General features: G+C 32.1%; 3 protein-coding genes across 3 annotated transcripts; 1 reads left to right on the top strand and 2 right to left on the bottom strand.

Moving 5' to 3' along the window:
* The first annotated feature begins 544 nt into the window (after nt 1-544).
* LOC111712314 (cytochrome c) lies at nt 545-4561 on the top strand. The gene is made up of 4 exons (XM_023486888.1): nt 545-628; nt 1983-2060; nt 3271-3354; nt 4287-4561. The coding sequence occupies exons 1-4, from the start codon at nt 548-550 to the stop codon at nt 4356-4358; spliced, it is 315 nt and encodes a 104-aa protein (XP_023342656.1). The 5' UTR covers nt 545-547; the 3' UTR covers nt 4359-4561.
* A 2194-nt stretch (nt 4562-6755) lies between these two features.
* LOC111712313 (GATA zinc finger domain-containing protein 10) lies at nt 6756-11684 on the bottom strand. Its single transcript, XM_023486887.1, has 6 exons — nt 11533-11684; nt 10442-10551; nt 9735-9816; nt 8763-8851; nt 8112-8149; nt 6756-6938 (listed from the first exon to the last, which is right to left on the bottom strand). The coding sequence occupies exons 1-6, from the start codon at nt 11643-11645 to the stop codon at nt 6831-6833; spliced, it is 540 nt and encodes a 179-aa protein (XP_023342655.1). The 5' UTR covers nt 11646-11684; the 3' UTR covers nt 6756-6830.
* Nucleotides 11685-15446: 3762 nt separating this feature from the next.
* Nucleotides 15447-17373, bottom strand: LOC111712320 (uncharacterized). Its single transcript, XM_023486894.1, has 2 exons — nt 16869-17373; nt 15447-16531 (listed from the first exon to the last, which is right to left on the bottom strand). The coding sequence occupies exons 1-2, from the start codon at nt 17149-17151 to the stop codon at nt 15585-15587; spliced, it is 1230 nt and encodes a 409-aa protein (XP_023342662.1). The 5' UTR covers nt 17152-17373; the 3' UTR covers nt 15447-15584.
* Nucleotides 17374-21613: the final 4240 nt, after the last annotated feature.

Raw genomic sequence — 21613 nt, 5'->3', positions numbered from 1 at the left:
GAATTTTTGCCACAAACTCTGATGATTTGATCCTTATATCTTAGAAACGCGATGTCGTAAATCTTAGATATTTCAAACTATGGATTCTGTTTAATAAAATAATCTGTGTTTGAAATCTCAAAGGTTTACACTATCAGGTTGCAAATATATTGTGGCAAAAACTCAAATGTTTTTTGTCCGGTATTTTATCTTCTGCTATCCATTAATATTGATTTATTATCTTCTTGATTTCCAACCAATTACATCGATAAAACAAGTTTATTGTGAAAAAAGTGTACCACAATAATCTTGTTAAACAGAAATATCATTAGACTTTCAAAACGAAATATATTGATATTTAAACGTTATAGTAGTTGCTCTTTGCGGCCTAACTATCCAAAAATTATTTTTATTATCATTAATAATAAAAAATTATGCTTGTCTACATTAATCTAGTTATTGCAAACTAAACAATCTTACGGCCACACCGCTGAGCCTAGATTTTATTCCCACTTAACTTAACTCGAAATATTGGTTAGCAACAAGTAATCATGTTTGCAGATCCAAGATGTCGGCTGAGAAAGGAAGACGACTGTTTAAGAAACTGTGCTCACATTGCCACAATATAAGCGAAGGGGAATCACACAAGGAAGATAAAATATTCGTTAATAACAGAGCACTACTAATTTTAAAACTTTTTTCTATTTTGCATTTTATTAGAAGACAAATGATTATTCACACGAAGTTGATAATATTATGGTTAGTTAAAGGAGGACCTCTCTCTATAAAGTAAAAAAAGTTGATTTTTCTCCTAGTATGTCCAATTCACAATGGAACCCTTAAAAGCTTGGTCTGATTTTAGTGACTTGATATCCATATTCTTTGTTTTTAACACTGTTTATTTTCATTTGTGGTTTCTCTGCAAAAGTGAATCGCGCCGCCTATTTTTTTTTATCTAATCATACACCAAAAAATGATTTTTTTGTTTTCTTATGTATGAACGAGAGTTGGATCCAGGACTTAGGAATGTTTTTGATTATTTTGTACACAGAGTCAGATCTGAGTATCTTAGAAGATTCCCTTTTGAATCTTTTCCTTCCGCTTGGAATAATTTTCCTGTTGAGATTAAACAGTCCTAATCTAAAAATATTTTAAAATCTGCTTCTGAAGCCTATCTTATAAATTACAGGGGTTCACTTATGAAAGACTATTGTGTCCTTTTTGTTTAAACACTAGATAAGTAGCGTCTAGATTAATATTACAACCTAACACAAACTTAAAAACTTGAATTTTATGTATATTCTTATATCCATTTTTTTTGTAGTATTAAAAATGGGATATGTCTTTCTACAAACATTTGAATCTTTTTGAATTCTTTTTAAATATGATGATGTTTGTACGTTGTTGTACTGGTCTGATTAAGCTATAGTAATACTTCGTTATCATGTTTATATACGTTTTCCTGCCATCCTACCTACTCTTCCACTTGTTCAGGATCTCCCCCCTGACATTAAGCTGTTTATAAGGAAAATTATGAAAACCTGGCCCATCAGATTAATTTTCCCTCATGAGGATTTGTATTTTTTTGTATTTTTATATTGTCTAAACTATAAAACTTCATGCAATAAATATTTGATTTGATTTAATTAAGAAACAATGGAGAAATAATCAAAATTGAGCCAGAAAAATCAAGTTTCAAGGGTATCGTTGTGCATCGGAGGATCACTAAAAATGACGACAAGTCCTTTTAAGCAGTATCTTATTTACTTGTATAACAGACTGCAATATAAGTGTTGGTAAAAATTTTATTAAATGTTTAAAAATTCATATATTATTAGCAGGGGAAATGCTGTGATTATTTAACTTCCTACGTTTATTCTTTTTTTTCATTCATTCAAATCAATTTTATTTTTTTTCAACATTTCTCATAGGTTTAGGGACAAAAAAATTTTTCTTAAAGTAAATAAAAATTTTTTTTCAGAAATTTTTTTATCTTGTTGCAGTACGGTCCAAACCTGTTTGGTGTGTTTGGTAAACAAGCCGGTTCAGTACCTGGATACCATTACTCAGAACAACATAAGGTAAAACAAGCAGGATCAGTCGTCTTCATACTCCAGAGTTTTCTGGTTATCACTGTATAGTGTATAATAAGAAATAAAATAAAATATTTTTTATCTCTCTAGACATGGCACATTTTAGAATCTACTGCACTTGTTTACAAGGGCGGATACAGGGGGTGGGGGGCGGCAGGACCTTCGCACCCCCCTGAGATTTAAGAGTAGCTTCTCAATAGCACTTAAGGGAAAGAAAACGTAGCGCAAAACAGGAAAGTCAACAAAAATTTCGCCTTTGGCGCGTCTTTAGGTTCCTAAATCTGAATTTCTTTGTTCCGAAATAGATCTAGAACCCCCCCTCACTTAAATCGTATATCCGCCCCTGCTTGTTCAAAAAGTGATTGGCGAAATTCTTATTGATTTTTGCATGAGAGCTTGAGAGCTTGCAAGTTGCAAGTTTTATTGAAATTCCTTTGAATTAAAAGATTTTATTGTATACAAAGTGGACTTTATCTAATCTAAATATGTTTAGAGTATTGGACTCCAATGGACTTTATATAATCTGTATATGTTTAGAATATTGGACTCCAATGGACTAAATCTAACCTGAATAGGTTTAGAATATTGGACTCCAATGGACTGAATCCAATCTGAATATGTTTAGAACAGTGGACTCCAATGGACTGAATCCAATCTGAATATGTTTAGAATAGAAGACTCCAATGCACTGAATCCAATCTGAATATGTTTAGAATAGTGGACTGCAATGGACTGAAACCAATCTGAATATGTTTAGAATATTGGACTCCAATGGACTGAAACCAATCTGAATATGTTTAGAATAGTGGACTCCAATGGACTAAATCTAACCTGAATAGGTTTAGAATATTGGACTCCAATGGACTGAATCCAATCTGAATATGTTTAGAATAGTGGACTCCAATGGACTCCAATGGACTGAATCCAATCTGAATATATATAATTATAGTGGACTCCAATGGACTGAATCCAATCTGAATATGTTTAGAATAGTGGACTCCAATGGACTAAATCTAACCTTAATAGTGGACTCCAATGGACTGAATCCAATCTGAATATGTTTAGAATAGTGGACTCCAATGGACTGAATCCAATCTGAATATATATAATTATAGTGGACTCCAATGGACTGAATCCAATCTGAATATGTTTAGAATAGTGGACTCCAATGGACTAAATATAATCTGAATATGTTTAGAATAGTGGACTCCAATGGACTGAATCTAATTTGAATATGTATCTAGAAAACTTCAAAGAAACTATTCCTGGATCTAAGAAGAAGGTAAAAAACAGTTTTAGTTTAAAAATGTTACATGAATGAAAAAAAAATTATACATTTTTCTTATTAAATATAAATTTCAATAGAAAAGTGTCGCGTATAACTTTACTTCTATATACATACTTTGCTTGTCTTGGTGTTTGTATCCAGTAAACGAAAAAACGGCTCCGATCGGCCCAATTTTTTTTTATGGAACCTTACATGACTTTGGGACCATAGATGATCGAATTTTCAGAAATTTGTATCTAATAAAATTCGATTTTTGAAAATATTGAAAATCCACGTTTTTTTCATAAAATCCGCGAAATGGAAGATGGGCGCGAATAAAAGCCTAAGTACATACTTTGCTTGTCATGTGTGTTTGTTTTGTAACCGATAAACATCAAAATGGCTAAACCGATTGGACCACATTTTTGTGGGACCTCACATGATCCCAGGAAAGGTGTAAGAATGCTCAGAATTACAAAACATTTTCTCCAAAAAATTTTGATCTTCAGAAACTTTTGAAAATCTACTAAAAATTCTAAATCCGCAAAGATTTATCAAAGAGAAAAGGGCTAAAGATTAAACAACAATTAATAGAAGATCCTGAGTCCGAATTTAATGAATTTGATCCGCGGCTTAAATCTACCAAAAACCGGATTCAATTGAGCGCCGGCTTAAATCTTAAAAAATTGAATACAATTTTAAGTGGAACCAACCACAACCATGTATTTGAGTCCCGGCTTAAATTTAAGCCGCGGCTCAAATTCTTTAAATTCGGCCTCTGGTAGTTTATTACCAAAAACAGAATAAACGCGTTTGTTGGTCAAAAATATTTAATAAAAAGTTTTTGAGACAAAAGTGATTTGGTGACTGTTTACTTAATTTAAAAGTATTCACTATATTTTAACAAAACATCCTGAAATTTTATTTTCAATTTTAAACATTTTCAGATTCCTGGAGTGAGTAAGGAGGAACAAAGAAAAGATTTGATTGAATTCATAAAAACTACAACAAATGTTTAGTCGCCCCCCAATACATATACTTAGAGTAGTAGTCCTCCCCCCCCCCGCTACGTGTTAATGTTTGTCCTTCTCCCCTTAAAAATGTACTTATTGTATATTGTGTAGCCTCCTTGAATTTGAATAGTTTAAATTTTTTATCTATTTTTGTACAGTAATAATGCTCAGAAATATTGTTCTTGCATGAATAAAGCAGACATTTACCACAAGGTCTTTTCTTTAATGGATTTTAAATATAACCTGATCGATTTCATATATAACCTCGTTGATTTTAGATATAACCTGATTGATTTCATATATAACCTCGTTGATTTCATAAATATAACCTCGTTAATTTCATAAATATAACCTCGTTAATTTCTAATATAACCTCGTTAATTTCATATAAAACCTCGTTGATTTCAAATTTATGATGGTTGATTTCAAATATAACCCTGTTGATTTCATAACTATGTTGATTTCATATATAACCTCATTGAAAATATAACCTCGTTTATTTCAAATATAACCTCGTTGATTTCATAACTTGGTTGATTTCATACATAACCTCGTTGATTCCAAATATAACCTCGTTGATTTCATAACTTTGTTGATTTCATATATTACCTCATTGAAAATATAACCTCGTTTATTTCAAATATAACCTCGTTGATTTCATAACTTGGTTGATTTCATACATAACCTCGTTGATTTCAAATATAACCTCGTTGATTTCATAACTTTGTTGATTTCATATATTACCTCATTGAAAATATAACCTCGTTTTTTTAATATAACCTCGTTGATTTCATAACTTGGTTGATTTCATACATAACCTTGTTGATTTCAAATATAACCTCGTTGATTTCATAACTTTGTTGATTTCATATATAACCTTATTGAAAATATAACCTCGTTTATTTCAAATATAACCTCGTCGATTTCATAACTTGGTTGATTTCATATATGTATATTTATTCCGACAGAAATCTCAATTGATTCGTTTTTAAAATTTTAGGCTTTTAAGAAGCTCTACAAAATATTAAGAAAAAAAAACAGGATTCTGGGTTCTTTTTTGATCCATAGTCAGCTTTCATTACTCACAATAAATGAGGAGTCCTGGTAAAAGCAGTAACTTTTAAACCCAATTTAAACCGTTAAAAGAGCAGATTTTTCGTATTTGCGATTTCATACGTTTTCGTTGAATTATGGAGTTTTGATATTGAAGTAAAAGAAGTTTTTACCCCTTTTTCAAAGTTTTAGAATTAATTAGAAGTAAAAATAATGTGACGAGTTTATTGCTACAGACAGTTAGTTCTACGTGCTATATGATCCAAAACGGATGACTCTGTCAGAAGTTGGGTTGTAAATTGTTTTTAAAAACGATCGAAATAAAACGATATTTTTTCGTTTGGTTCAAGGTTATAATACAATTAAAGTTAATTGCAGTTGCGTTCCTATGACCAGAATATTTCATTGATTTTGTATGTGAAAGATGGATCCTATGTCAGGCTGTGACATCCGTCTTGTGTTTAATTACCGCCCAGAAACAGTACACTGGAGTACAAAAGATGCGTACACCTTTTAAATAACTTTTCTTGCATTATAACCTTGGTTTGGTTATCTTTAAAAAAAAACGATTGTTTCGTTCTTAGAAAAAAACGATCTTTTTTGAAAACGAACCTCTATTTTTGAACTTTTAAAAAACTATCGTTTTAAAAAAGCTTAGATTTAAAAAAAAGTTCTTGAAAAAATTTTCGCTAATGAATCCAAGTTTTATGACAACTTATTTCTTATAACTTTTTCCTATCCTCTTGTTATTAATTTGTTGTAAAAGTTCATACACGATTTTAATGTGTTCTATCAACTATCATATTGTTGAAAACCCTGTGAACTTTTAAAATAGATAACAGAAGAATTGAATTAGGATTTTTAATTTATTTTTGCTAATATCTAATAATATAGATACATAAAGATGATGTTTAAATAAAGTTTGAATGTAAATTTTATTATCAATATGACTTAAAATAGTAAATTTCACTGCAGGGATTTTAATATTATTTTGTTTAATATTTAGAAAGATTATGAAACCAAATTTTGAGTTCTAACATAAAGGAGTTTTTCTCAAAAACAAATTTTCTAATCTCTGCAGCCTGATCTAACAGAATTCATAGTTTGAAATATCAAAGGTCTACGTCATCGGGTTGAAAAGATTTCAGGGTTAGAAACCAGACCTTTAGATTCCTTTAAACATTTACAGTGAACAGTATTTTATTACAAGTATAACCTCAGATCTAAAATTTTGGAGCATCAAAGTTATAGTTTATTGGAACATCAAAGTATAGTTTATTGGAACATCAAAGTATAGTTTATTGGAACATCAAAGTATAGTTTATTGGAACATCAAAGTATAGTTCAAAGAATAGTTTATTGGAACATCAAAGTATAGTTTATTGGAACATCAAAGTATAGTTTATTGAAACATCAAAGTATAGTTTATTGAAATGATTTTTGAACAAGCCTCGAAGGTTTTACATTTTGTATTTTTTGAAGTAAAATTAGATTTTCATAATCGCTCTTTTCTCTTCTTCTTGCTTCGTTCACCTTCAAAGGAATATGAGATATTGCCATAAACTCTGATTTTCTAATCCCTATATCTTTGCAATCTATCTACACGAACATGTTACTAAGACATAGGGAAGAGAAAATTTGATTTTGTGGCAAAAACGCAGCTTCTATATATATTTATTTATAAGAATTACCAACAAGGGATAACTCTTTCGAAAGTCTTTTTTTTATACATTTAGAGCACTCTTAACTAAGCTTACGGTGCTTACTGCTTACTCTGACCGGAGAAAAAAAAGTTTGTCTTATAGTGGAGAGTGATAGATTTCCTGCAACTGTAATATTGTTTTTTTCTTTGCCAAATTGTAAATAAAAAACTATTATTAAGCGCAAAAGACAAAATCAACCTTTAAATCGTTATATTAGGATTTAGGTCGTCCTTAAAATATTATCTTTTGTTGTTGGTGTCCCTGGGACCGAATTTAATGAATTTGAACTGCCTACCATGACCGCCATGCTCCAGTTCAAATTTGATCCACCGATTCAAATCCAAGCGTAATCTTTAACTTTGAATCGGTGGTTTAAATTTGAACCCGCAGGAGTTTAGCGACGTAGCTCAAATTCATTAAGTTAAGCCATAGGAGTTGTTAATTTATTACATTTTTTTGCAATTGTGCAGTTTCTATCTTGAAATCCATTTTGGTCTCATTTTTAGACATTTTATTAAAATACATGAGTGTATAATTTATAATTTTTAACCATTTTCTATTAAACGAAATCATTGAATTTTTTAGATTTTCTATTTATTGAAATACATATATTCTAACATTGAATTTTTTTTTTATTTTTAAGTTTGTTTTCAATTAAATATATTCTGTTGTTCAACTTTTTAGTGTTTATATTTTCTATTCAATTCATTACTTCAATTTATTACAGTGATAACCAGAAAACTCCGGAATAGAAGACGACTTTTATACTCAAGTTATGACTTGAAATACTTCTATGAGCAACAAAGCAAGTGAACAGTGGACACAGACCCATTTAAGTTAATTAGTTATTTAATAGGTGTTTAGTAAAACTATTTGCTTTGCAAAAACATCAAATACACTTAAGTATTGCTGTAAAGTCGTCTTCCTATTCCACTGGTTTTTTTTTGTAATCACTGTAGTATCTATGACGTTTTTCATTATTTATTAATTGTTAAAATTTGACCTGGTTTGATGTTTTAATTGGAGAAAAACAGCGGCGACCTGCACAGTTTTTGTCATTTAAAGCTTTGGAGATAATATCTGAATATAACTCCTCTAAACTTTAGACATTAATTTTAAATTAATTATCTCTAGTAATCAATTTCTAAAATGAATTATTTGATCTCCAGAGATAAGTATCTATTACAGGATTCGTTGATCTGAAGAGATCAGTTTATAATTTGACTATAAAGCTAGCTTCAGAGATCAATTTCTAAAATGGATCATTTGATCTTCAGAGATAAGTATATCTATTATAGGATTCGTTGATCTGAAGAGATCAGTTTCTAATAGGACTATACAGCCTCAGAGATCAATTTCTATCAGGGTTCGTTAATAAGTTTCTATTTCAGTATCTCTTTAAGCTTAAGAGATCAGAGTGTTAGAGATCCATTTTCAATAGAATTATTTTATCCTAAGAGATTTGGTTCCGTCAAGAAGCTTCTATAAACTTCAAAGATTCCTTTCTAAAAGGATTCTTTGAGTGTAGAGACCTATATCTGATTCTGAGTTCAATTAATTCTTGAGTTTGATTTTTTTGAGGTGCAGAGAAAGATTTTATTAAGGATTCGATTGAGCTCTGAGATATCTAGTAATCTCTAGGAACTCTAGTTACCTCTAGGAGCTCTAGGTGCTTTAGAAGGAGGAGGAGGTATACTTGAAGTTCGTCTTCTATCCACTCCATGATGACAGTCTAGAATTTTCCTGAAAATAATCAGAGATTAGAAACTTATCTTTATGGTTTTATTAGTTGATTTCTTTATAAAGGGTAATTACTCAATTAGGGGTGCTATTTAGTATTCATTCCAGAGAACAAACAGTCCAGTGTCCGAATTTAATGAATTTAAGCCGCGTCTAAAATCCGCCAAAAGCCGGCTTCAATTGGGCGCCAGCTTAAGTCTTGAAACAATGAATACGATTTTCAGTGGAAACAACCATATTTTAGCCGCGGCTTAAATTCAAGCCGTGGCTCAAATTCTTTAAATTCGGCCTCTGGTTTATTTGGTTGGAGCAAAGGTTGTATAATGAGTTAGGTTACTCTCGATGCGCTCCAATGTACGGAAAATGTCGTCTCCTAAGACAGATAGATAAAAACCTCATGACTTCACTGATTATAGAGGCGAGAGTGACGTCATATGAGGTTTTATCTTAAAGGAGATGACATTTTTAGTACATTGGAGGGCATCGAGAGGAACCAACCTAAATTAACCAACCTAAATTAACCAACATAAATTAACCAACCTAAATTAACCAACCTTAAATTAACCAACCTAAATTAACCAACCTAAATTAACCAACCTAAATTAACCAACCTAAATTAACCAATCTAAATTAACCAACCTAAATTAACCAATTTAAATTAACCAACCTAAATTAAGGTCGATTAAATACTATTTTAACAATTCATTTAGGATTAAACTGGTACAATTTTAACAGTTTCAAAATCCATTAAAAATTATTTTGATTGTTTGCCAAAAAACAGGCTAATCTTCGATTAAATTAGTTTGAAGATGGTTTACTGATTATCTAAAATTGGTTTATTCTACCCTCCTTTTAAATATTGTGATGTTCCCATTAATGTCCTTACTTGAGGAGAAGTTGGTTCTCCCGTTCTATCTTTACTTTTCTCTCTCTCTCCACCTGACTCTCTAGCCGACTACTCAGCAGACCTGAAAGATTGCTCACCCATTTGAAAATGAAAATGTATAAATGAAATATTATGGATTTTAAAATTAAACCAAGCAAATTTTAATTGAAGTAATCATACACTTTTTGGTAAACGATTAGGAATTTTTTTTTCTAAAAAACGAATTCTTTTCGCAAAATCCACAGAAAAAAAACTGAAGTGTCTGGGTTCTAGTTTCTTTTAGAGATAAGGTCTGACCGAATAAATAGTGGGTTTTAGCGGAGAGTGATTCCTGGCTTACGTAGGTCAGATGATTTCTTTTGGTTTACGTAGTAATGTATCATGAACTTATTTCGAGGATAGTAATAAATATAAAATTATACACTATGGAATGGATTCGGTAAAAAGAACTCAGAAGCGTATAAAATGGTTTTAAAACACCGGTTATTAAACAGTATTTATCTAGAACCGGCCCTTGTTACACTGTTTGTTACATTTTCCATCCGTTTTTGTGGATACGAAACCTTGAAATTTGATTAATCTCAGAGCCGGAAAAAAGCGCTATATTATAGGATTTTATTTTCAAATTGATTAAAGGAAATAAAGTTACTTTTTTACTATTTATTTTTCCACCGTCACTTAATTTAATACTTAAAATCCTGCAGAACCTGTTCGGCTTTCACTTCTGCTTCTTCTCCCGGGTTGTTGTTGTTGATGTTGCTGATGTTGATGTTGTTGATGTTTCTGTTGTTGATGCTGTTGATGTTGTTGTTGAGACCTAGGTTAACTAGTATAAGAAGATACGACAAATAAGAAAAAAATTACCCTGTATATACTGTATATACTGTATATACTGTATATACTGTATATTCCGGTTCATTTCAAGTATTGGGTTGACTTTTGACCAGCTAGAGCAGCTGTACAGTACAATTGCAGATCACCTAAGTAAGGCAAACCGGAAAGTATGTCAAATTTGTATAGATTACACTTTTTTATCTAAGGATTTCTTATAGTTTGAATATTAGAAAAGAAATGAATAATTGTATTTATACTTCTCATCATGCTCTATAGCTTAAAGGGACATGTAAGTGTAATTTTAAATCAATCTCCACTCAAAGATGTCAATGTCCGATTCACAACGGTACCCTTTAAAGCTTTGTCCAATCAAGTACGTATGAATTAAATTATAGTAATGTTTATAATTTGAATCTAAAAATTTCAAATTTTTTTAATTTTCAAATACTTGCGTATATTCTGCTGCAGTAAACATAAAGAAAATATCAGAATTAAATACTTTCAAACCTACGTAAACGAGGCTCACTTAAAATTACGTTTACAGTCGTTTGAAATTAAGCGAAATGTTCTCAGGACACAAGAAAACTTTTAAAATCGTTAAATCATTTTTGCCCAAACCTGGCACTGACGTTTTAGTGGCAGATCATATATTTTTCTGCAGTAAAGATTAAACAATATATAAAAAAAGAATAAAAGATTTTACAGTTTAGTGAATTTTAGAAGAAATTGGAAAATTAAAAAAAAGATAGAAAAATTAGATGACATCAATCATATAATAATGGACACGGTTTTAAAACTAATTATATTGAATTCAAAAATATTTTTTTTCTCCCAAAAAATATAAATTTTCATGAAGAAAAAACCCAATTACAAATCCCATTGCCCAGTAAAATAATTACGTCAGCTATAAAGTAATACAAATATTTCTATGAATAAAGTCTTAAGTAAAAATTATAGATCTTACTCTAGTTTTGTTTGTCTTGACGGTAAAGGTATGTGCATTAGAACAGGCTCCCCCACCATTTTATTTGAATAATTGATATCTAAAAAGTAATTCACTGGGGACCGAATATTCATGTTGGATGTTTTTAGTTGTACGATTTGGTGCAGATTTTCGCTTTTGATTTTTAATGAAATTTTGGTATGTAGAAAAGTATTACTTCTTTCAATTTTATTCAAAAGAAAGTATAATTTTTTATTCGAATTTTATTCCGCTGATACCCGGAAGGATTATGCGAAATTACAAAGAAACTTTTATATCCTTATTATTTTGTTCGTAATTTATAACACAATGATAAAGGTTTTGAAAGGTTACCCGTACAAAAGATTAAATAAAAAAGTTTTTATTTCATTTAATATTATGTTCTTGTGCATCTACATATTTGTTTCTTTCTTTGGTAAATCATATAAAACTTCAAAACAGAATCAATCTGAAGAACTGACGATGGTTAATCCGGACCAAACTATATTTTCCAAAAATGGAGTTTGGTCCGTCATCAACATCAATTTTTAAATCAATCGAACTCAATTATTATTAATTAACCATATTAACGACAAAAAATGAAGTGTAAATATATTTTCCAAAAATGGAGGTTTGGTCCGTCATCAACATCAATTTTTAAATCAATCGAACTCAATTAATAGAAAATTAGCCATATTAACGACAAAAAATGAAATGTAAATATATTTTCCAAAAATGGAGGTTTGGTCCGTCATCAACATCAATTTTTAAATCATACGAACTCAATTAATAGAAAATTAGCCATATTAACGACAAAAAATGAAATGTTAATATATTTTCCAAAAATGGAGGTTAGTCAATCATCAACAACAATTTTGAACTCATACGAACTCAATTATTAAAAATTACCCATATTATCGACAAAAAATGCAATTATAAATGCAATCAAAGTACCGGAGAGACTTTTAAACAGTGCTGGAATAATTTGTACCAAAGACGTTGCTAATGTACATAAAGCATCTTTGAGTTGTATAATATGAATACAGATTATGCAATATGCATGGCAGAACGGGATAGTACAACAAATGAATCGTCTCCTTCTTGTGAGATTATAGTCTTTTATTTGACTCTTTCATTTAGTTTTTTATAGTCTCACTATTAAACTTTGATATGGTAATCCTGTAATCCTGGCAGGATATAAATATACAACTAGAGAACCCTGGCCTTGCTTCTTGTATTGTATTGATAAAACTTGGGAAGGAACTACAACAATTCCTAAACATAGACTAATCAACTCAACTTCAGTCAGAAATCAATAATTTAGGGACATTTTTTATATAAACTACAAGATGTCGTAGAATACTACAGGGTGTCCTAGAGTAATATAGGGTTTTCATAGAATACAAAAGGGTGTTCTAGATTAATATAGGGTGTCCTAAAATACTACAATGGGTTCTAGATTAATAAAGGGTGTCACAAAATACTACAGGGTGTCCTAGAGGATTATAGGGTGTCCTAGAGTACTACAGCCTACAGGGTGTCCTAGAACACTACAAGGTGTCCTACTTTAATGAAGGGTGTCCTAGAATACTACAGGGTGTCCTAGAGTACTATAGGATGCCCTAGAGTAATATAGTGTGTTCTAGAATACTACAGGGTGTCCTAGAGTAAAATAGGGTGTCCTAGAATACTACAAGGTGTCCTAGAGTAATAAAGGGTGTCCTAGATTACTATAGGAACTTCTAGAGTAATATAGGGTGTCCTATAATACTACAGGGTGTCCTAGATAGATAAAAAGTGTCCTAGCGTAACAAAAGGTTTCCTAGAGAACTACAGGGTGTTCTAACGTAATATAGAGTGTCCTAGAAGACTACAGGGTGTCCTATATTACTATAGAGTGTCCTAGAGTAACATAGGGTGTCCTAGAGTAATATAGGGTGTCCGCGAGTAATATAGGGTGTCCTAGAGTACTACAGGGTGTCCTTTAGTATTATTGGGTGTCCTAGAGTACTATAGGGTGTCCTGACCTAGAGTAATATAGGAAGTCCTAGTGTACTCCAGGGTTCCTAGAGCAGTACAGGGTGTCCTAGAGTATTTCAGTAAGTTACGTTTTCTGACCATATGAACAGTTTTTTTTATGAAGAGCAAAAGAATATTATCAGGGAACTGAGGATTTTAAAAAGACAGAGAAACCCACTTCGGTAAAATGTTTTGTTTTCACGAACATTTTTCCTAAAATTCAACGTTTTGAAAAGCAATTTTCGCTGAGTATTTTATTACCCAACAGAGATAACCAGCAGTTTCCTCAACTCTCAAGTTATCATTAACCCTGTTAAAGGGACAGACCGGCTATGTAAGGTAATTGAAATGAGTATGAAGTGTTGTGGACAAATTCTTTAGGATTTATTTGAGACATATAAAACTTTTTAAAGATCTGTAAATCCTGAGTTTGAGCGCAAAGTCGACGTTCAAAATCGTACTTTTGGGGTGGAAACGTTTTCAGAATCGGTTTTTTAAAATTACTAAATAACGACAACGAAAAATAAAGTAAAAATTATACAGTAATCTAATTTGATGGTTAGGAACATATTTCCCATGAGAAATTTGTCAATGAATCAATTCTAAAATCAATTATTTCGTTTTCATCATTATATTGGATTTCTTGTTTTCTTTGAATTTATTCGCAGAATTCTTCAAATTCTTGAAAAGGCGTCTTTTCAATAATGAATTCAGAAAATCTGCAGAAAATCTTGAATAACGAGAAACTAGAATAATGAGAAGATAGAAATTAATAGTTGAACAAGATTACTTATTTTCAATGATAAAATTAATTTTTATTTTCTCAACCTGTTCCTGAAGAACTAATAAGTTTATTGTAGAATTTTGTTTACATTTTTTATCGTCGTTATTTAATAATTAAAAAAAAAATTCTGAAAACGTATTCACCCAAAAGTAAAATTTTGAACGTCGACTTTGCGCTCAAGCTCGGAATTTACAGATCTTTAAAAAGTGTTATATGTCTCAAGTGAATCCTAAAGAATTTGTCCACAACACTGCATTCTCAGTTACACTATACCTTATATAGCCGGTCTGTCCCTTTAAACAAACAACTTCAAATATTCAAATAAAACTAGGAGCGTGTAGGGGGGGGGGGGGGCGGGCACCTTATGCGCGCGCCGAAATTTCTTTGTGCACTCCTAGAATATTTGGTGCCCCCTTAAAACCCCTATTTTGACAAAATCACTGATTAGTTTTTTATCTTTATATAAAGTACCATATATATCTTTCATATTTAGTCTTTGCTTGGTTAAGAACATATATTTGTTAATTATATATCAGAGTTCTAAAGGAAATGAGATTTTACACAAAACTATCGTGCAAATCTATCGTAGATTTTTGTTCAAATTATGAGTTCTATTAACTGTGAAAAGCCGAAGTTTAAAATAAGGTTTACACCTTCAGGTTTCAAAGAAATCGGGATTAGAAAATTTGAGTTTATGCTAAAAACGTAGTTCCTTTCTTGAAAAACCTTTCCACTTTCAAACGTAATTTTTTCCCTCAGAAATCAGATACGTTTGCACGGAGCAGCAAAAAGATGTATAGGGTTTATTTGCTGAATATTTGGGGATGAATTGTAATAAAGGGATAAAAATTTGCCTTATAATGACCAATTTTTCTTACTTGTTTTTTATTACTGAACTTTTTTGTTATTTGTTCCCGCGGAGCGCCATAAAATATTCAAGGATGAATTAAGTCGCCTTTTATAAAACCATTTTTTTCATTTTTTCCCCACATCATATACAATCATTTCATAAACGAGACCCCCTTGTACGTGGGCATGCGTGCACCCAGTCCCCACCCCTTCGTGCACCACTGATTAAAACCATTTTTTCATTGAATCGTGAATAATAAAATAATTAACATATTTGAAATTTGTATTTGTAATATTGTACACTGAAAAATATTTACAATTAATGTGGCAACAGTGTGCAAAAGGTCAAGTAATATATTATTAGTTTGATAATAATGCAGGATCCCGGTTTCCGGTTTCTTGTTCATTTCCCATTTAAATCTGGTTCAATTTCCGTCATGGGATCTGGTTTAAACTCTTTTCCCGGTTCAAGTTCCATGCTAGACTCGGTTGCTGGTTCAACTGTGGGATTACTTTTAGATGTAGTTCCTACGGCGGGTTCTTCTACTGATTCAGATCTGGGTTTAACAATTTCTCTTCTGTTTATTGATTCAGCTCCACAAATATTTTTAACTTCGGTTTCATTTGTTAATTCAGTTCCAGATTCAGCAGTAGAATTAGTTCCATTTCTTAATTCAGTTCCAGATTCAGCTGTAGAATTAGTTTCATTTGTTGATTCAGTTCCAGATTCAGCTGTAGAATTAGTTTCATTTGTTGATTCAGCCTGAGGCTCTGCTACTGGTTCAGTAACAGCTTCAGTAACAAGTTCGGCTGAATTTTCCTGCAACTCTGTAACCCTGACAAGAAAAGGTGTCGAGGCAGTTTCATTAATCTCAGAAGTTTCAATAAACGCGATATTTAGAGCATCCCTAGGTCCCATGGTAACTGCATCTGTATACGAAGGGGGTGTTTCATCCAAGAACAGCTTGGTATAGCTTGGAGGAGGTAGTGATAGTTTCTGACAGTTTTCACAGCTGTTATTACAACTGATAGTGTTGTGTAGAGGTCCAGCTACACTCCCTGGTCTACCAGTCTCAATATTCATCAGACCTGGGAGAAGCATGGCTCCGAAGCTTGTGTAAGGAAGAAGATGGTTAACCTCCTGGGCCTGGCGGCAGATCGCGTGGTTGCAGCGGCCCTGGACCGGGGGGTCTTCCTCGGCGAGTGTTTCAAGGAGTAACCGCCGCTTCCGCCAGTTTTTAGATAATTTAACGCCGATGTAGAGGATGGTGAGGGTGAATATGGAGCAGTACACCAGAAAGAAGGTCAGAGAGTCGTTACTCATCACAGATGAAGGAGTCACAGGATTTTCTAAAAAAGAGATTTTTATGCAATGCCTTTTTCAGAATAAACACTTCAAACCGTAAATAAATAAAAGCTATAATAAAGAATTAATATTTAATTAACAGGCATTTCTCTAAGTTATCATCTGTACGCCCCTACCCCCCCCCAAAAAAAATCAAAATTGTGCAGCACAGAATACATCCCTAGTTAGTAGTTAGTCCTATTTCCTTTCCTAGCCGCATAACATAACTAAGCCGGGAAATCACCTAATATAACTTAACCTGTTTATATCATTAAAGCTGAACATGTGCATCTTTATTAGAGCGGGGGGGGGGAAGCTAATCGATAATTTGGTATGCTCTACCTGTTGAAGTTGTTGTCGAGGTTGTGATATCGATATCATTGTTGAACATTGGTCTGTCAAGGAGATCCTTCTTTAGTCCATCCATATCCTTCATACTCATCCCAGTCATCCCATCCACACCATCCATTTCGTTCATCCAATCTTCGAGCTTATAAATACTCTCATCCTCCCTAGTTTCATCCCAATCATCCGTCTCGAATCTCTGAATGACGAGATCTCTCTGAGGGTTGAACCATGAGTTGAGATCCTGACTCGTCACTGAGTTCCATCCTTTTATCGACATTTCGGTCAATCCGTCCCACCAAGCAGGCTAAAAACTTAACTCTTGTCACGTACCAACTCCTAATTTTCTGTACAGTTATATAAAATTGCACAGCTGTAGCATTAAGTTTATGTATAAATGGCACAGCGTGTCGCTGATTTGTCTTCGCTGTCTACAGTAGTCTAGAATGTCGCACGACATGTGCCGGTCAAAGAGTAGTCATTCAGAGTCAGACTGAAGATAAGACAAATAGATAGATAGATAGATAGATAGATAGATAGACACACAGGTGAAAAAAACAGGGGTTGTTGACGAACTAGTAGGAAAAGGAGAAAAAATAATTCATTAAATTTTTATACTTAGTTCAAATTCGTTTGTTTATAAACTTAAAGTTAAAGTTTAATATTAACCCTGATTTAACCCTTACACTGCCGGCCTATAAACAAGCTAGGGTTTAAGTAATAATATTACTTATAACCCTAGCTTGCAACCATCAGACTTGTAATTGCTTGACACGTCAAATCAAATTAAATTGCAAGGTAGATCATCCTTGTTTTCAAACATAAGTTTTCTTACTGAAGATCCTTAGGGTGCCCCTGAAAAAATTCCCAGATGTGCGACATAATTTTTAGAAATTGCATTAGGGCAAAACTCAAATACAAAATTTTAGCATTTTGAAATAATTTTCCTAGATGGCCCAGCCATTTTACTGTTTTCCCGCCATTTTTGGGCTTTTTTAATCTTTTTAAAGAGTGATACAATTTTGGAAATCCTTTAACTTGGTTAAAACTTTATTTGACGATTTTTTTTGTTTTTGGATTATCAAATATTTAGAAAAAGGAGAAAAATCATGTATTTTTTACACCTTCTGTCAGCTCCATATGGGAGTGGTTAAAGTAAATATTTTTTTTTCAAACTAAACACCATGGTAAAAATAAAAATAAAGATATTGATGAAGATAAAGATAAAGATAATGATGAAGATAAAGATAAAGATAAAGATAAAGATAAAGTTAAAGATAAAGATAAAGATAAAGATAAAGATAAAGATAAAGATAAAGATAAAGATAAAGATAAAGATAAAGATAGAGATAAAGATAAAGATAAAGATAAAGATAAAGGTAAAGATTATAAAGATAAAGATAAAGATAAAGATAAAGATAAAGATAAAGATAAAGATAAAGGTAAAGATAACGATAAAGATAAAGGTAAAGATTATACAGATAAAGATAAAGATAAAAATAAAGATAAAGATAAAGATAAAGATAAAGATAAAGATAAAGATAAAGATAAACATAAAGATACGAAGATAATGATAAAGATAAAGATAAAGATACGAAGATAATGATAATGACAATATGATATAACAATTGATAACACAACAGTGTTCTGATTAAATAATGATATATTAAATATAATGATTGAAAAATATAGCTGATGATTCAAATCAAAGAAATGACAAAAACAAGAAAATGTTAAAACGCTGATGTAATAATAATGTTATGATAAAGACAATGGTGAAGGACCTATCCCAGATCGATCAAAGATATTGTAAATATAACATAAAGGGTGTTTTCTCTTTACGCACTCAATCGTGAATGAACGTCAATTCTTGATTTATTTTATATGTTTCGAAACAAAATAAAATTGAAATTTCCATGTCATGAACTTGTATCAAATTTATATAAAAAGAAATTAAGTTGAACTGAAAATTAAACACAGACTCTATGGTTTGATAATGTTTCTTGTTTTGTTTTGATATAAATTTAGATATAAACTGTAATATAGGGTTGGACAAATTTGGGTAACGAAACGGAGGTTTTTGAAACTAAACGGAAGAGTCTGTTAACGAACAGCAAAAACCGTTAAGTTTGACATTGTTAACAAACGGAGATAGCGGTTTAAAAAAAACCCCGAAACGAATGTGTTTTTATAATAACGACGACTTATCTGTTTAAATTTGTCTAATGTATTTTTATGCTTTCTTATGATTTTTTCCCCCGCTGAATTGATTAATTATAGAATTTTATGCACTTTTGTTACGTGTTTTGATGTTTTTGAATATTGTCTAAAAATATTTTTTTAGCTATTTTTACATGAAATAATTAATTTCAGCTTATGAACACCTGACATCGTTAATAGTTTCTAAAATACCTGTCGTTAACGTCGTTAATAATATTGAGATCAACGGTTGGAACTAACTGTTAACGAAAAGGCATGAAAAAGTTGGAACGTGCCCAGCCATTGATGTTTTTATAAAAAAAAGTACTTACATGTTTCTAATTATAGTTAGAATAGGAAAGTTCTGTAAAAAATATCACCAGATGTAATTTATTCCCCCAGCTAGACAAATCTAGTGGAGACACCAGTTGTAGTTTATACCCCCAACTAGGCAAAACCAGTGGAGACACCTGATGTAGGTAATTCCCCCGGCCCAGCTAGACCAAGCCAGAGGAGACACCAGATGTATTTTATGTAGACACCAGATGTAATTTATTCCACCAGCTAGACCAACCTAGTGTAGTAGACACCAGACGTATTTAATTCCCCCAGCTAGACCAAGCTAGTGGAGATACCAGGTGTAATTTATTCCCCCAGCTAGACCAAGATAGTGGGGACACCAGATGTAATTTATTCCCCCAGCTAGACTAAGATAGTGGGGACACCAGAAGTAATTTATTCCCCCAGCTAGACCAAGCTAGTGGGGACACCAGATGTAATTTATTCCCCCAGCTAGACCAAGCTAGTGGGGACACCAGATGTGATTTATTCCCCTAGCTAGACCAAGCTAGTGGGGACACCAGATGTGATTTATTCCCCCAGCTAGACCAACCCAGTGGGGAAACCAGGTGTAATTTATTACCCCAGCCAGACCAACCTAATGGGGATACCAGGTGTACTTTATTCCCCCAGCTAGACCAACCCAGTAGAGATACGAGGTGTAATTTATTCCCCCAGCCAGACCAACCTAATGGGGATACCAGGTGTAATTTATTCCCCCAGCTAGACCAAGCTAGTGGAGATACCAGGTGTAATTTATTCCCCCAGCTAGACCAACCTAGTGGGGACACCAGGTGTAATTTATTCCCCCAGCTAGACCAAGCTAGTGGGGACACCAGATGTAATTTATTCCCCCAGCTAGACCAAGCTAGTGGGGACACCAGGTGTAATTTATTCCTCCAACCAGGTGTAATTTATTCACTTAGCACTTGTATCCAATGTAAGATATGAATAATACAATTACAACTAGATTGCAGGGTGACCAGAATCAGAATTTTATAACTACATTGAGAGAGTTAGAAACATTGAATAGTTATTCTAGAATATCAAGTAAATATTAAAATCATAAATTTAAAAAAAAGTTTAAAAATCACTCAAATCAATTCTCATCTCTCTCTTTAAATATTCGAAGCTAAACTTGGAAATTAAATGAATTCCATGAATTGATAAATGAATTGAATTAAAAAGAATTTATGTTTTCCAAAATTTTGATTCAGGAAACTTGGAATATTCCTGTCAACCTGAATACAGATATTTACCTGGGTATAAACCTCTCATATTCAAAACAAGAAAAACTAGTGATAAATGTAGAAATAATATTGGAGGTGGGATAGGTTGGTGGATAAGAGATATCTATGAATATGAAACCCCAGATAAATATCATTTTTTGAGGAAAATTTTTGAATCACTTTTCTTAAAGATAAAGTTGTTGGGGTTATCTATTGATCCCCAGCAGCAAACATTAATCTTTTCATTCAGAAACTCAAGGAAATTTTGAGCATCATTTCTGCAGATCCTTTATACTTAGTAAAGCTGAAGAAATTATATTGATGGGAGATTTCAATATAAACCTTATTATACACGACCGACATGATAGAAACAGTAAATATTTGGACACCCTTTTTAACTGCGGCCAATTGCCTCTTATCCCTTTGCCATCAAGGATTACTAATTCATCTTCATTAATAGACAATATATCAACACACACACCTCTGACCCTTCAGTAAAAGTAAATTCAACCTAAAGTTTGACCGTGTCAACCTTGTTGCACCAGCTAGTCATATTGAGTGTCTGCTTTATTTACCCAATGTCCGGGCGATACAGTACAAACTTGTACCTGAACCTGCCCCTGATAAAAAAAATAAGTTAATAGAAAGCGGAATATTTAACTCTACCTTGTCAGATTATTATCCTGTATTTTACATAAATAATGCTAATTGTAAATTTAAAAATATTAACAAAACAAAATACATTTAAACATAAAATAAATGATAATACGATATCGGTTTTCAAGGATAACATAAATAATGCTGATTGGTCGTCTGTTATCCAAAAACCGGTTTCAAAATTGGCATTTAACAGTTTCGAAAGAGTTTTATTTTGAGTCCTTTCCTCTCATACAGAGAAAAGAATCTAAACATGTTACACCTGTTGAACCATGGATTACACAAGCATTGTTGCTTTTAAGAAGAACAAAGAATAAA

This window comes from Eurytemora carolleeae, unplaced genomic scaffold (genome assembly GCF_000591075.1).
Source record: "Eurytemora carolleeae unplaced genomic scaffold, Eaff_2.0 scaffold1135, whole genome shotgun sequence".
Taxonomy (NCBI): Eukaryota; Metazoa; Arthropoda; class Copepoda; order Calanoida; family Temoridae; genus Eurytemora; species Eurytemora carolleeae.
Note: the sequence above shows the minus strand (reverse complement) of the source record. Positions and strands in the feature narration are given on the sequence as shown.

Excerpts from the sequence above, each read along its gene's own strand:
- LOC111712314 (XM_023486888.1), top strand. The coding sequence starts at position 548 with ATGTCGGCTGAGAAAGGAAGACGACTGTTTAAGAAACTGTGCTCACAT. Across the intron at positions 629-1,982 it reads GCGAAGGGGAATCACACAAG|TACGGTCCAAACCTGTTTGG; the intron begins GAAGATAAAATA and ends ATCTTGTTGCAG. Across the intron at positions 2,061-3,270 it reads ATTACTCAGAACAACATAAG|AATAGTGGACTCCAATGGAC; the intron begins GTAAAACAAGCA and ends GAATATGTTTAG.
- LOC111712313 (XM_023486887.1), bottom strand. The coding sequence starts at position 11,645 with ATGAATATTCGGTCCCCAGTGAATTACTTTTTAGATATCAATTATTCA. Across the intron at positions 9,817-10,441 it reads CAGAAGTGAAAGCCGAACAG|GTCTGCTGAGTAGTCGGCTA; the intron begins GTTCTGCAGGAT and ends GCAATCTTTCAG. Across the intron at positions 8,150-8,762 it reads AGCACCTAGAGCTCCTAGAG|GTCGCCGCTGTTTTTCTCCA; the intron begins GTAACTAGAGTT and ends AAAACTGTGCAG.
- LOC111712320 (XM_023486894.1), bottom strand. The coding sequence starts at position 17,151 with ATGTCGATAAAAGGATGGAACTCAGTGACGAGTCAGGATCTCAACTCA. Across the intron at positions 16,532-16,868 it reads CTCGACAACAACTTCAACAG|AAAATCCTGTGACTCCTTCA; the intron begins GTAGAGCATACC and ends TCTCTTTTTTAG.